Here is a 15,962-nt window from a genome sequence, read left to right as displayed (position 1 = left end):
GATTTAAAAATGATGAAAAGCTTATAGATGCTGCTTATTTTGGGTGATCATCTAGACAGCATAGGGTTTTGTGCAAAATTGGGTGAGGACTAGTAAATTAATGGTGTTACTAGCCTTTGAGTTTCTCAATAAAACTAAACTCATCTAAAAAATTGGTAAGTTTTAAATTCAGCACAGATTAGGATTCTTAACGTAAATTACATTTTCTGTTCAAAGTGTGAATAGCACACTAGAAGATTAACTGCTTATTTGAGTAAATCATTGCTAATAAAAAGCTGGGCATTCTTTAGAATTTTGCCTTGGAAGTCTTCTCAACCATAAAGTTATTCTGTATCCAGAACATACCAAAGCAGTGATTACATCTTGTAGTCTACTGGTTTTTGTATCTTTACCTGATAGCCCCTTGGTGCTAAGTTTTCAATTTAGAGTTGGGGAGGGGTTTTTACTTAGAATTCCTAATCTGATTTCCTGATAGCTAGTCACAACCATCAAACCATTCTTTTTCTACACCCAAAAGGTAGCTAAGTCCTAACATTTCCCTTGGGTGTTAATTATCCTTGGAAGCAGAATTTAAGATTGCTATTCAGTTGACGTAATTTCAAACCTAGGAAACACTAGAAATCTTGGTAGTAGAGAAAATGGGCCCAAAGGGATTTGCATAAGGTCACCCAACCAGTACATTTAAGTGAACCTTATGGAATGTCAGGAGGAAGAGGAGGGATTTTGGAATGTCAGGAGGAAGTTCAAAATTAGGATTCCATTTTAAGTATTTAAGCAAAACACTTGGTATAGATTCATTAAGGGAGTAACTCTAGTTATGTGAGAATTCAAAACAACTGTTCAAGAGCAGACAGGCATGTAAAACAAGTTCTGTTTCATCTGTAGAATATACAATTGGTATTTTTTAATGACTAATTTTGGAAAGATTAACATGAGCTAGACTTAAGCAAGCCTGGGTTCATTTGTGTTCATTGAATATTTTGGAAACAGAACCAAAATGAAAATTGCCATCGCTCAAAGTTGGCAAAGTTAAGTTGCCATCACTTAAATTGCATTTAAGCTACGCTGAAAGATGTGCTCTACTACAGGTAGTTCCAACCCCTGACTGAAGTGAGGTAGAAAATATTACTTCCCTAGTATATAGGCTGTTTAAGATTAGAGAGGACGTAACTGTTTGAAAGGTAGAAGGATGCAGGTTTTCCAGTTCAGTAAGACCAGACAGCTAAATGCTGTAAGGGGAGAGGCAGACTTGCTGTTTTTCAGTCTTAGGAAATGGACCTTAAATCTCTACCTAGATTAGCAGCTATTAGAAGAAAGTCACACCCTTTTGGAACTAAAAAAGCTGTCTTGGATTTTCCCCTTTTCTCCCTATTTATGTCCCCTTAGATATTGTAGGGAGCCTATAATTAGTTTATTATTTTCTAACCAAGGAAAAACTTAAGTCTCTAAGAAGCAATTATTTTTCATAACGTCAGATTGAGTAACCCACCTTGCTGTTCAGCCCACATCCTTCTGGAAACAAAAGGTAAGAAACCCATTTTCTGATTCCTAATTGTTTGGGATCTGAATTTTATTAATTTAAAAAAGAAACTCTTTGGAATATGGACAGATTTCCCTCATTTAAAATGTTTTTTCCCCTAAATTTTATAGTTTAATAATATATTCCATTATTCGTGTATCCACGCATAGTGCTTAAGTTCCATATGATTCTAGAATTTTAACTTTCTCAGTTTTGTCTTTGAAATATATTTGCTCATTAGGGCTGGTGTTCTTTTTTCAAGTTTCTGTGAAGGTGAATTTCTTGTGTGCGTTTTTGCTTACTTTGTACATGAAGCTGTGATGAAATTGCAAACAAAATAAGTTATATGTCTGTTATTTACCATAAATAGTATTAAAAGGAAAGAAACTCCATTAGACTGAAGTTCTGTTATAACCATCCTTTGGTTTAGCTTATTTCTGTCATGGTATGAAGAATGCAAAGGCAGAAAACAGGTTCACAATCTCTTATCCCAAAACTCCAAAAACAAAGTTTTTTGTTGTGGAGCAAATTGAATATAAAATGTGACCAAAATCGATGCCTTTGTTTTGCACTTAACTGTGACTGAATTGTCTTCCTGCAGAAATATTGATGTGTCAGTTGCCATAGGTTTTGCTGAGAGTGTTATGTGATAAAGGGTCTATATATGATATATGGTATATATATGCATTTTATAAAGTGCAAAAAGCTCTGAATTTCAAATACATCTGCCCCAGAGAGTTCCGGATAAGGGATTGTAGAACTGTTACAGGATACACAGAGCGAAAGCTTCTGTGTAGTTTTGAGCATGTGAATGAAAACAAACCGGTTACTGTGGATCCTTTATTGATTGAGCTGTAAGTTCCCCGTCTTTTTAGACTGAAGCAGCCACAAGAAAAGGTATGACTCACATTTCTTTATGTTCTGTTGCTATGGTGGACTCTCATCAGTTGTACTCCATTGAAGGAAATATCCTGCCATCCCATCCTATATGGTGGAATACTCTATTTGGGGGTAATTTTTTCTGGTACTTTTTTTTTTTTACAGGAACATTGATCAATATGACCCTATAGGAAAAGGTGGGATTGGCATGAAGTAAAGAGATTATAAGGAAACATCTGTTCATTGTGTCTCTCGTGATTGTCTATTGAATAAATAGTAATCCTGGCAAAAACTTTTGCTTTAAATATAGATCCAAGAAGTTAACGGTATACTTCAACCAGCTTATTCTTGTGGTTGAGAACTTGGGGGGTAGGGGGCGGTGCTTCTTGCTAACTTTGAAAGCTATACCCGACAACCTTGAATGTGGTTGTGATTTTGTAGGGATGGAAGGAGAGAAGGATTTTTTTTTTATTACAAAAGTCGCTTGGTGCTTCTGTAGTCTCTGTCAAATACTAGTTAATTTAGGCAGAAGTAACCTCATAATAAACATTTCAAAATAGATGCCTCACTGGGTTATGGGAGAGAAAAATCAAGCATACCTTTGCATAAGGACGTTCCCGGTTAGGTAGGTATGCAAAACACAAATGAAACAGAACAAACATTTAGAGTTAAGTAGATCCTGGGTGTTTCATCTTCATCTCTTAGAAAAAGTTCTAACATTCAACCATCAGGTTAAAGTATCTTTAACTCCTTTTACAATTATTAATAGAATTACCAATGTGAAGATAGTAGAAACTGAGAGCTTTTCTAGAATGCCTTATTCATCCTCACCAAGTATACTTTGAACAAACATTAATTTTGTAGGGATGCCAAATGCCTAATGAGTTGTTTGGGTTTTTGTAGGGTTTTTTTACAATGGTCTATTCCACTCCCAATTTGAGTAAACGCTAGGGAAATTTACTTAGCCACTAGAGGGAGCTATGATACAAAATCAACCAGGAAATACCCTAGGGTAAAGAATCCATACAGCAAGGTGGAAACTATATTAATCCTCTATATCAGCTCCAAAGTTAGGGTTTTTTGGTCTAAGTTTTTTTCCTGAAACTTTACCTTTGCCTCCCCATCTGTTGGGCAGAATTCTTTCCCTTTTCATTTAGGTTTTGAATAGTACTTGATGAGTAAATCTGTAAATCAGAAAACTAACTGGGTTCTGGGACTTAGGAGAAAATGCAAAAGATGTGAATCTGCTTGTTTTTCTGCCTACCTTGTATATCTCCAGGTATGGAATAGTAAGGCCAGAGTGTAAGAATTGGGTACAGGAGTAGATGTGTGTGTGCCTCCCCCCCCAAATCTAGCCCAAAAATTGGTCATATAATGTAAAAATGAAGTATGCTTTCAGAAACCTTTATCATTTGTTTTTATGGTGTGAAACACTTTGGGGAGTGAAATTAATCTTTATTTCTTGGCATTACTGAGACTTCCAATGATTGTTAGTGTGCCTTAAAACCCTGTTTATTCATCAGGTTGGTTAGCCTTATTTTTCTGTTCTGCAGGCCTTGTTTCAGTAGGCAGAGTATCTTGTGATCAGAAAGTCAGTACAGACTTCTCTTGACATGTTTATTTAATGCCATTTTATTTTAAGAAAGCCAAAATTATTAGGAACTAACACTTCAGCATTTGTCATTCCCACCACCCCCCCTTCAACTTTACATTGCAAAAATGTAAAGGACACAGGCTTCCTGTTTATTGTCACTAAGAATATTGTATTAAAGTGTTTTAGGCCCACTTGATCCAATTTAGTCAACACCAATATGGGAGCACTTGCCTTAAAACACAAATGTTAGGAACTTGTCTACTTTGAAGAATAAGACACTAAAAGAGGACAAATAAAGGTATTTTAGAAGAGAAAATACAATCAGGTTTACAAAGTGGAGATTACTTTGCTAAACTCACATTTTATGTAGCAAATGAGGCTACAGAAGGTAGTTGCGGACTAGCAGCCTTGCTGCAAATTGGATTGAGAGAACTAAAAGTGCACTAGATTATGCCTTTCCTTAATTCTAAAAACCTTAGCTCTGATATCTTCCTGATTTAACTTGTGAAGAGAGACCATAAATCCTAAATTGCTCAAATGAAAATCTAGAATTCTCTTTATAAAACAAAAAGACTAAACTTGGAGATTGTTTTAAGTGCCAGATGGCATGGCAGAATTGTACCCTGAAGTGCTGGGTATTAGGAGAGCGTTTGTAAGTTTGGGATAAGCTTTCAGGTGGTTTATTTAGGTTTAATCCTTTGGAATGGACTGCTACATCAGTTGAACAAAAGACAACCTACCGCCTTTAACTAGGACTTGGAAGTCCTGGACTGAATCTGAGGCCATTGGTAACCTGGCCCCTGGCCTACCTTTTAGTCTGATCTCTAGCCTTCCCCCTGATATACTCTATAACCCAGGACTTGGCATTGTCCAGCATTTCTTGTATTTGGTCCTCCTGTTTCTTCCTTCTGCAGTGCCGTCCATCTCTTCTTCATTCGGAGTCAGCCCTCTGCAACGTACCTTGAATAATTTCGAGTCACCTCTCTGAAAACTAACGTCTGTCATACTGTGTTGGCACAGACTTTGTGTATGTCTAGTATAGCATTTATCACCTACCTTGCTTGCTCTATCCACTTATCTACCTCATCTTACTTGATTCATGAGTTTTTACTTTCTAAGGAACCAAGACAGTGTCTGGCACATGATAGTCACTGAATAAGCACTATTGGTCCTTCATCATTGTTCCTGAAGAGTATTGTTCTACTGTATCTTAAAACTTAAGCCAATCTGCCTTTATCAGTGAGTTGTTTACATATATATCTCCTTTCCAACAGGTCATAACCTCATCCCCTTTCCTCCCAGGTACATAGCACAATGCTGTGCACCGAGGAGGCACTCAGTTCAATTGCATTTGAAGAGAAACCTAGAAATTCACATTAGTTTACTTCCCTTTCTGAGTATCTTGAATAAGTAACCAGTTAATAGAGTCCCAGTTTCTTGTTTCCAAGTTGGAAATAAATCCTTATTCAGTTGATACTTACAGAAAAAGCTAAGTAACATTAAGACATTTTCCATCCTTTTACCCCCTGGTATGTTTCTAACAATTTTTGGAGACTTTTTCTTAACTTGAATTACAAAATAAGAGTGACGTCCACAGCATAAGACTAGGAATGTAAAATGTTGGTTAGCAGTACAGCAAGCACACTACAAAAAAAATCTTAAATGACTCATTTGTCCTCTAAAACTAGGTAGTAAACATGCAGCAATGTGAGAGTCAAGTGCTGCGACTTAATATCACCAGTTATTAGCCACAGTACCATTGTATCTATGACTTGAGCTAGATAGAGATTCTGTTTACTTACCAGATAGAGTTATTCAAAATGCTGTTTGGATTTGTGTCCCATCTTCATTTGCCATACTGGCATCCTTGTCTGTGCACCCAAATTCATTATTAAAGTAATGAAAAACTAGTTAACTGGTTTTGACGACCCGTCTCCATCCTGGCCATCAAATCTGATCTTCCTAAAACTGTCACTCCCTAGTATGAAACAATGGGTTATAGTCTACAATTTAGCACCATTTGCAATCACATCTTCCCCTGCTCTGGCTGATCTGGTAAATATTTTACTGACCATGCTTGTTTTTACTTCTGTATTTTATGTTTTCAGACTTTTCTCCTTCCCTCTTATTAGCACTCACCCTGCAGCTTCAAATCCTTATCACTATCAAGTTAAATTTAATTTCTGAAACTATAAAAAGCAAGCTTCTAAACCCATATAATAGCTCTCTTCTCTGTGATGCATTTAGTCTCCTCCCAATCTTATCTTATTACTGTTGAAATTTTTGTTAATTTTTGTACCCAGTGGAATTTTTGTCGTGTTTGTATTTCCCAGTGAGCCAAATGTTTACTTGCCAGATAGGGTTCTTCAAAATGCTATTTGGATTTGTCTCCCACCTCCATTTGGCCAAGTTTAATAAACGTTGATTGACAAGAGAAAGAACTTAGTACTCCTTAAAAGCAAAGTGCTATAGAAACCTATTTTACGAACTGTTGGTTAACTGGGTAGATAATTGGAGAAAGTAATAATCCTAACATTGCATCAAATAATTCCTCAGATATGAAGCTAGGAAATGCAAATTACTGTTGACCCTTAATGCCAGGGTCAGGGGTGACCCTCCACGCAGTGTAAGATTTCCAGATAACTACAGTCAACCCTCTGTATGTGCAGTTACGCATCTGTAGATTCAAACAACCGCGGGTTGTGTAGTATCGTAACATGTACTGAAAAAAACACGTATAAGTGGACCTGTGCAGTTCAAGCCTGTGTTCAAGGGTCAACTGTAACTTAAATGCGAGCCTAAGCCAAGTATAATTGGAAAAGTAAATGTTGCCCCCAAAATCATTCTTGCGAAGTCAAAAAGAAAGTTGTTCTGTTGCAAAAGTTGTTACTTTTCAGTACAGATCTCAAGAATTGATGCCATTGTCTCCTAAAAGAGCAGAGGAGTTCGCTCTCTTGCTGCTTTCTCCTGGGTCTCCTTTTTCCATCTTTCTTGCTTAAGCGTGATTCTTAAAGAAGCCTTAAATTCTCTCTGAATTTAGTGGTCCTGTATCAGTGAGAACTTCTACAGATTTCTCGTTGGGATTGAATTATCTTGGTTCTTTTTTATTAGTAATCTATAGAGGCATTCACGTACAGAGTGAAAAAACTGGATACTATTTCCTTGGTTTGGGAATCTTAACATTACTCCAGGACCCTGACCCTGGTCTTTAGGCTGTTAGAGGATCAGCTAGCATAAGCAGTTCTCTCAAAGCCAAGAGACTCAGCAAACATTTAGCAGACACCCACAAGTCTTACAAGCACCCACATTCCTTGTGCCATTAAATATTCTTCCACCCCTTCATGATCAGCTAAAGACAAAAGCATTCTTGGACTAACTGCACTGTATTTTTCCTTTGCTTTTCTTCAGCATACTTAGTGTCACATAATGCATACACTTGCATGTTGCCATTAAGTTGTCTGGTTGTCTCATGTATGTTTTATTTCCCCCAGCTACATGGTAAACTCTTAGCGAAGACTATGTTAATAACTTTTTGACACTTTTTCCAAGATAGTATGTTAGTACATACACACCTTAATAAATATTTATGGATAAATAAGTATGTTCATGAAATCCTTGGCAGGTGGACTGCATAGCTTAGATCTGATATGCAGTGTGGTCCTCCAATCAGATTGGGCTTATTTCCAAAGTAGTGACTTAAAGGGTTCATGCCCTTTCTACCTTCTTAATGGAAAATTTGGAGGGAAAAATGCAAGGACATAGGACAAATACTTCATCATTCGTAATGGAAGTAGTTGTTTTATGAAGTGCTTTGACTCCTTTTAATTCTCAAATGTTATTAGCCTTATTTTGGGGTTTGAGGAAATAGGCTCAGAGATGTTAAAGTGACAGGCCCAGAAATTGAATCTATGTTTTCTAGCGACAAATTCCTGTTTATTTTATTACTACATTGCTTTTTTTTTTTTTTAAAGGACAGCGTTTTTCCAGTGGGGAGGTTGTTGGGGGGGAAGGTAAGTCTTTGACCCAAATGATCACCACCTGTAATGTCCACCTGATGCCACCAGGGTGTCCCATGGTGCTGTCTTTGATCCATGTTCTTATCCGAGTTGATGGGGGCTGTTTCAAAGCTGGTGTTAATCTTGTCGGAGTGGCCGTGGCCCAGAGCCCAGCAGCAAGAAAGTGGGTCTTTCCAGTGTGCAGTGCACAGCTAGCATCAGAGAAGCTTTTGACCCCCTCTGGTCAGGTTGGCCCCACAGAAGGATAGCAGGTCAGACAGCGGCCAGAGCCTGGTCAGTCACTCTTACTAGGCAGCAGCCCCACAGACAGTAGCATAAAAAAGGTTCTGAGAATGGGTAAATGTTCATAAACATGCATTTGTTTTGTTAGCTGAGTATACACTTACACAAATTTGTATTAGCAAAATAGATCCAATACACAAAACTGGACTGAATTACTTTACCAGTTTTAAAAGCCAATGCATGGTCACTTCCCACTTTCCAGTTTGCAGTAACAGTCTGGATTATACTTAGCCCTGAGCATACAGCCTCTTAAGCATTAGTTTTGATATTCAGCAACCTTAGATGACGATCTTCAGTATCAAAGCTATCACGTGAGAACCAATGAGGTGCAGTCTCATTTAGTATTAGAGCAAGTAGCCCCTTTAAAATTTTCCTTCCCAGTGATCTTATAAGCACTTTGTATAAACGTCTAACTGTTCTATAATTATTTCTTTCCAAGTTTTGATTTTTCTACTGGAGGAGATTCTTAAAAAGTATTCCAGTAACTGACTGGTACAGCTCCTGGCGTTTAATAGATGCTTGATAAATATTTGTTTACCGAAATAGGATAATAGTTATGGCATAGTCCTACTCATGAGCCATTTTTCTAAGAGAATCCACATTAGGAGGTCTTTGTTTTGTCTTCAAATTGATTAGAATCCATTATGAACTAGGAAGTTAGTCCCTGGGGTGTCCCGGCTGGCCTTTCAAAACCTTGAGTATGTCATTCTGGGTTGGAATTAGCACAGACTGAATTTGGTCTGTATCTGCTGATTCTCTTTAGGTATCATCCGTGCAATATCTCTAGGACCAGGTGTTTACCAGGGCTCTTAGAGCCACCAGGAGAGACTAAATTAAACTTTACTGATTGGAGCTCTTGGACTTGGGGGTGCCCTTTTCCCTCTCCCCTCCCTGTTTCCCTGGGTAAGTTTCCATCCCAAAATTCCTGCAGTTTTAAGGTCACTGTGGAACAAATCCCAAACCTACCTCTAGTAGTCAAGGTTTCCTTTCAGTTTTTGCAGCTATTCTCTGGGGAGAGGGCTAAACACAGATTGTAGTACCAACATGGATCCTTCCATATGCTTTGTTTAAGTGATCAGAATAACTGATCTTTAGCGAAATGAACTTTTGTATAGGACATATATGGGGGATTCCTACAGCTTCATGAGTTTTGCTAAAGGTACTATTTAGGTCCTGGACAAATTACTTTAGGAATAAAAGTCAATTCTGATGCAAACAAAAAAAATCCTCTTGTCCCTGAGAAACATAACTAAGTATAACTAATTAATAAACTAGTTATTTATTTAATAAATTGGTCTGAAGATATTCTTCCATATGTGAAGAATAAGCATATTATGCCTTTCCCATCTAAAGTGGAAATCACTAAAAGGCAGAGAGTGTTTGTATCGCAACCCCTAGGATTCCTGTTTCTGGGATTGCCTCGTACCTGATACTCAGGGAGCATTTTCACCGGCTTGAATTGAGTACTCGCCATCTGCTCTCTGAGCATTCGCTGCTGAATGAAAGGGGAGAGAAAGTGAAATGAGAGGTTGGGTGGGGGGCAAGGAAGCTGGAAAAATAAGAGGAAGCAGCTGGGGAGTTGGGGGGGACGTAAGGTCAGTAAAACAGAAAGCTAGCAGAGGACAGTGTCAGGCCTTGGAGGTAAAGGGCTAATTCTGTCATCTAGTTGAGTAGAGCCATGTGTGCTTTGTTAAAGAGACTAAAATTACTTCAGAGAAAAATCTAGATTCTCTGAATCTGACCCATCTTCCCTGTGTACCATAGTAAATTGTTCATCAAGTCAAAATCTAGGAATTGTGGTCCTCTTTCTTCAGGTCTAGCAAAGAGCTTACTGCCACTGCTCAGGCAACCAAGGGTGAAATGCTTCAAGTAGTATTTGTGGATAGCTGGTAAGCTTGATGTTTTATTCCCCAGCTTAAGGAGTAAATGCTGAGTACAGCTGTTGTCCCTGTGTAGAGCTTTAACAACCAGCTTGCCAGGTTCCCTGCACCTGCTTACATGCCTGGATCAGATAACTGACTGGAGAACTTTAGGCAGCTTCTAGTTCAGAGACTTTTGAGTCAAGAAACATCCTTAAAGAAGCAGATCTCTCTCCTGGAGCCTTAGCCAGATCTTATGCTGTTCTGGCCTTGTGTTGCCATCTCTTGGCATTGCTGCCTAGAATGGAGCAGCCTACGTAAAGCTTAGTCTAACTAGTCTTGTGATGTCACATCAGTGTCTTAGGTCACCACTGTTCATGTCCCTCACCCAAGGAACATACTGCATAGGTTCCTCAACACTTGTTTCATTATTTCCTGTTTCCTTCACTACCAGGAATGGAGGGATCCTCAGTCAAAGATCATATTGACCCAATGAGGCTTTTTTTTTATCTAGGCCAATGAAAGGGAGAGGAAGGAGCACCAACTCAGAAAGAGGGAGCCATAAGATCTGCATGTATTAATATGGTAACTCTTTGGAGACTTCTGAGAAACAGAATCCCATATGAACTCTGGACTATCCTCAAGTCTGATAATGAAGAAGAAATTGAAGAGATGTTTCTGTTGGGAGTTTGGGTAAAGAGTATTCACTTGATATATGTATGTTTTTGCCCTGCCCCACTCTTCACAAGAACATTTGGACAGGCATTAACAAGTACTAGTTTTTATTTTTTAATTTTTTTTGCAAATGAATCATTTTTCTGGTAACGCAGTTGGCTACCAGCACAATGCTGTTTAGTGTCATTACATCCCTCTTTTAACCAGTGGAATATATTTGGGGTGGAGGCTATAACCATTGAAAAGAGCTTTTCCTTTGTACCAAAATAACTGCTTATGTAGGGATTTAATTTATGTTTTTGACTTATTAGCATGATGTAACTGAACTAAGCTTTTTTTGCGGTACACAGGCCTCTCACTGTTGTGGCCTCTCCCGTTGTGGAGCACAGGCTCCGGACACGCAGGCTCAGCAGCCATGGCTAACAGGCCCAGCCGCTCCACGGCATGTGGGATCTTCCCGGCCCGGGGCACAAACCCGTGTCCCCTGCATCGGCAGGCGGACTCTCAACCACTGCGCCACCAGGGAAGTCCTGAATTAAGCTTTGTAGTTGTTGGTTAAGGCCCACGAAGTTTGCGTGACCTGTTAAGTGGCAACTTTTTTTCAAGCTCAGCCATTACCCTGGACTTGGGGCATCTGAGGGCAGGGAGGAACAGGTGTCCAAAGGAGAAATGTTGGTGCCTGAGAGTATGTTTTCCAGTTGTATTGAATTTCTTACTTGGTGTATTTTTGACCTATCTTAGTTTCTTTCCTTCTTGTGTCCTATGCCGTTTTGCTTGCTATTTGTTGGATGTCCTCTGACAGCCATTCAGGAGTTGTAAAATGGAAGGTATTTCTACTCAAATGCTTTGTGGAAGAAACTGATAGGTTAAGCATTGATTTCTGGCAGCTTCTTTCAAAAAGAGTTAAGGTGATAAATGTGTTTCCATTGGCTTTGGATATGTTTTGGGCGTCTTGGGTATATGGCCCTTCTTACAAACAATAGAGTGTTTAAGGACCCTCAACTACCAGTTAAACTAAATGTCTACTAGGAAAATGGGTAGGTTTGTTCCCTGTCCCTTTGTTCTCTGTGACTGTTCCAGCCGTCAAGGAACTTAAATTGGTGTTTAGGAAAAAAAATTCTTCGTTGTTTCCCCTTCCTCACCTTACCAGTTAAAACAGAAATAAACTAGTGATGACACTTCAGGTGGTAGAATTGAAACACAAATCCAGCTTCTGGCCACATGGGCCACAGGCAAGTGGCTTAAGCCCTTAGTGTGGGGAGGTGGGGTGGGGAGATTACTTCTGCTTTCCTCCCAGAGAGGCTTGTTTTTGTCTCTTTTTTGGGCGTGTGTGTGTGTGTGTGTGTGTGTGTGTGTGTGTGTGTGTGTGTTGTTGCCTTTGGTCTGGTAGGGTGTGTGTCCCTTCTCCCCGATTACACTGAGGCTGATAATGCAGGGTAACATTTCTCTCTGGCCAATGTTTTTGGTATTTCTAAGTATTGCAGTCTTGCCTTTTACTAGTAGATCTGTTCATTGTCACTTCCAGCTTTCTTGCATGAAGAGTTTGTTCATTAACTGCCAATTTGAAGCTGCTTCTAACTAGATAGACTCTATGGACAGTTTTGGATTTGATTTGGTTTTGGTTTGTTGATTAGTCTTTCTTGGGAAGGGTAATTGACAATAGCAGAGATAGTTTCTATGCCTAGGATTCTGCATCTAATCTTAATCCTTAACGTACTCACAGGATTTTAAAATCCTTTCCAAAATGGGAAGGAAATATCCTGTTACTTTCTAATGTTTGCTAAAAGTTGTCCTTGTAAATGCTGATCTTGGTAGGTTTCTTCCTTTGTCATGTGTCCTTAGCCTTTTGGCCCTTTACCTTAGGGCTCTTCAAAGGAGAGGGGGATGGGGCAGGGGGAAAACCTGTTACTTTGAGAGAAAGTAAGAACTGGCTTAGAGCTCTTATGCAGAGTTCCTAGCCCCAGAATTAATCTAGAACCTGACTCAGTAGCACCAATAAAAACATCTGCTTAGCACCTGTTATATTCCAGGAAATGTTCTAAGCTTTTTATACACATTTCTCATTTAATCCACAGTCCTGTCTCTGTGAGATAGGTATTTATTTTGTCCTCATTCTCCAGATGAGGAAACTGAGGCCCTAAAAGATTAAGTGACATGTTATACACACTGGGGCAGGGGAGATGGGAAAGAAGAACCTGAACAGGGTGGGGAGGGAATCTGAATTTTATTTGGGTGGATGTAGGCACATATATTTTTTGGCTTAGACACCAGACATTTCAGTTATACCTCATAACTGGAGGTAACACCATTGATTCATTCACTGAAAGTTGTTTACAATAATCAATATGAATTTATTGTCTTCAGACATTGCTAGTGTTTTGATTGGACCCCAGTATAGTCTGTGGAAGCAGGCTTGAGGAGGGGTTCATTTTGTTTGTGGTTAAGGATTTTTTCTGTCCTAAGAATGGAATCTTTGACCTTCCTAATTTCATTATATTCCTCAAAACAGTTGGAGCTGATTGTTTTTGAGTACTCATTCCAAACTTTTGGATATTTTCTCTGGAAAATATCCTAAGATTTAAAATTTCATCTGAATTTAAAAGATTGTTAATTTTTATTTTTAATGGGAAAGAAAATTCGGAGCAATCAGGAATTCTGGTTTCATCTCATGGATAGAGATAAAAATTAGCCGTTTACCTCAAGAAAAGTGATACTTCTGAATCCCAGCTCTTCAGTAATGAGAACTGGCCTGTTTTTACTTGACCTCTACTTTGTGGTAGTGGGGAGACCCCTCTCCAGAGGTTGTGAGAAGGATTGCTAGAGAAAGGTTTTCTAGATCCTGGGAAAAGAAGTTCAAGAGAGTGCGGCAATATTGTCAGTAGAAAAATGGTCTTCATCAAGTACTAGTCTTATAATCCTGAAACTTCATTTTCACCACAGTTTGAAAGGCAGCAAAGTAGGAGAGGCTATACAGGGAAGGGAAGACTGAGGAGATGTATTACAGAGACCTCGAAGTGAATACGTTAAAACAGGAAAGAAGGTGCATTCATTGAATGAAAACAAAAGAATACGAAGTGTCCGAGGTCAGAGCAAAAAGGTTTTAGTTGACCTAGTTGATTCCTTAGGTTTACTTCTTAGTTCTCTCCTTATCTTGTATGTATATATAAACTTAGGCTTCCTGAACCATTTTATTTCTTTCCAAAAGAGACTAATGGACATTTATAGGAGACATAGGGGCCACTGTAGCAGTTTAGCTGAGGAATGTAATCAGAAACTATTCATCATTTTCTGTCCCCTCCTGTCTTAGGCTGACTGGTTCCCTGATGTGTTACCTGCTTCTGCCACTGATCCAAACTGCAGAACTTCTCATTCGTTCCCAAGGCCTCCAGGCAGTGTCCAGTAGGGAATCAACTCTAAAAGGAACCAGACCAACGTTTGCCAGCCCCTTCATTCTGGTGACTGAGGGAAGAAAAGTGTGGGAAGGGGGTATATATGTGTAGTCGATGGAAAGGAAACACAGACTGTCAAATTACTATACCTCTTCAGTTTCTTTTACCAATAGAATTCTTCAACCATATTATTTTTTATTGTGTATGTATGGGGGAAGTTGGAGATGGTGACCTTGATTAGAATGTGATTTAAGAGGAATAAATGGAGGGAATGAGATAAGAGACAGTCGGTTATGAAAGAGGTTGAAGTCTTGAAATAATGTGACCATCTGTGGAATTTTTTAAAGCCAGAGTTTACAAAAATATCACTGATAGAGGCTGCCTCCTCATTTCCCGCCACAGGAGACTTCTTGGACTGGAGGCACTTGTTTAATAACAGCTTGTCTTTGATAGAAAATGTTCAGGGCATCATCGTACAAAGTTCCAGTAGCAGTGACGCCTACACGGAAGACTTGGAACTGCAAACAGAGGCTGGGGTCACCTCAGTGACAACTGGCGCTGTCCAACCAGAAGTTCGATTCTTGTTTTGGGGGGTGAGGAAGTAGACTGTACTAAAGCACTAAAACAATTTTTTGTCTGTACTTTCTCTTTAATTAAAAAAAAATATTTTTGTTGGCGGGAGAGGGGGGTGTTCGATAGAATTTCACATCATATCTGGAGTTAAGAAGAGGATGGGGAAGCTCAGCCCTTCACCCAAGAATAACCCAGTAATGACACCTCTACGCGTGGGAAGTGTTTCCCTCCGCACAGGGAGGATCTGAGGCTGCACCCCAGTGGGATTCCCTGCTTGAGTTGGAAGGCCACTCAGAGGTAGATGCGTATCCAGCAAGAGTGCGGAAGGTTTCGCTGGAATGAAATACCAGAGGGGAAAGACACTGCAAGTCGAAGGGGCTTCCCCCAGTTTGGAGGTAGGGGCTGTGCTGCGCGAAAGGAACTGAAGAGCCCGGGGGCCACCGTGGCCTGTGCCTTCCGCTGAGGGCCTGAGAGGGACGCGATGCTGTCGGGCACCGGTTTTGAGTCACGGGAGCTGGCCCGGCCGTGCCCAGCGAGCCAGCGCCAGACCCTGGCGTCCTCCATCTTCTCTCCTGAGCTCCCCCTGTTCCAGCTGCCTGAGCCACGGACCGCAGCACCACACACCCCCGCGGGGGGGGACGCCGCGCCCCATCCCCGCCCCCGGCCCCACCCCAGCCCCCCCGCGGGGGCCCTGACCCCACCGCCCGCAGGCACTGGCTGAGCTCCGAGGCGGCGAGCGGGCCGCGGGGACGCCCGGGAGGGGTCCGGGCCACTGGGGGCGGCGGCGGCCGGGTCGGGGCTCCCCCCCCGCCCGCGCTCGCCGCGGCGGTGGTGCGTCCCGGAGGTTACCGGAAGTGGCCGCGCTCGGCGCTGCCATGTTGAGGAGCCGCCGCTGCCGCTGCCGCCGCCGCCGCCGCCGCTTTGTTGTCGCCTCCTCCGCCTGAGGAGGCTCCCCGAGCGGGGGGGAGTGGGGAGGAGGGGGGTCGGCCGCTGCAGCCATGGAGGCCAACTGGACCGCGTTCCTGTTCCAGGTACGGGGGGCCCCCCCCGGGGGGGACACGGGGGGGGACAGGGGGGCCGGGCCCGGGGCTGGCGGGCGGGCGGGCGCTCCTCCTCCCCTCCCTCCCGGCTCCGCTCTCCGGCCCGGCCTTAATCCCCCTTTGTTTTTCCGCCCGC

General features: G+C 41.1%; 1 protein-coding gene across 5 annotated transcripts in view; it reads left to right on the top strand.

Moving 5' to 3' along the window:
• Window positions 1-15,962, top strand: part of VEZF1 (vascular endothelial zinc finger 1) — a 31,947-nt gene that overhangs the window by 570 nt on the left and 15,415 nt on the right. For 2 of the 5 annotated variants that reach the window (XM_033848140.2, XM_019945353.3), the window contains exons 2-3: window positions 10,664-10,842; window positions 14,132-15,817. In XM_033848140.2, the coding sequence (XP_033704031.1) occupies window positions 15,785-15,817 (33 nt within the window). In that variant the 5' untranslated portion in view covers window positions 10,664-10,842; window positions 14,132-15,784. Of the gene's footprint in view, window positions 1-1,475; window positions 1,526-10,663; window positions 10,843-14,131; window positions 15,818-15,962 lie in introns of all 5 variants that reach the window. The other 3 variants (XM_073797185.1, XM_073797186.1, XM_033848137.2) reach the window with 3 other exon arrangements.

This window comes from Tursiops truncatus, chromosome 20 (genome assembly GCF_011762595.2).
Source record: "Tursiops truncatus isolate mTurTru1 chromosome 20, mTurTru1.mat.Y, whole genome shotgun sequence".
Lineage (NCBI taxonomy): Eukaryota > Metazoa > Chordata > Mammalia > Artiodactyla > Delphinidae > Tursiops > Tursiops truncatus.
This window is presented reverse-complemented; position numbering and strand designations above follow the sequence as displayed.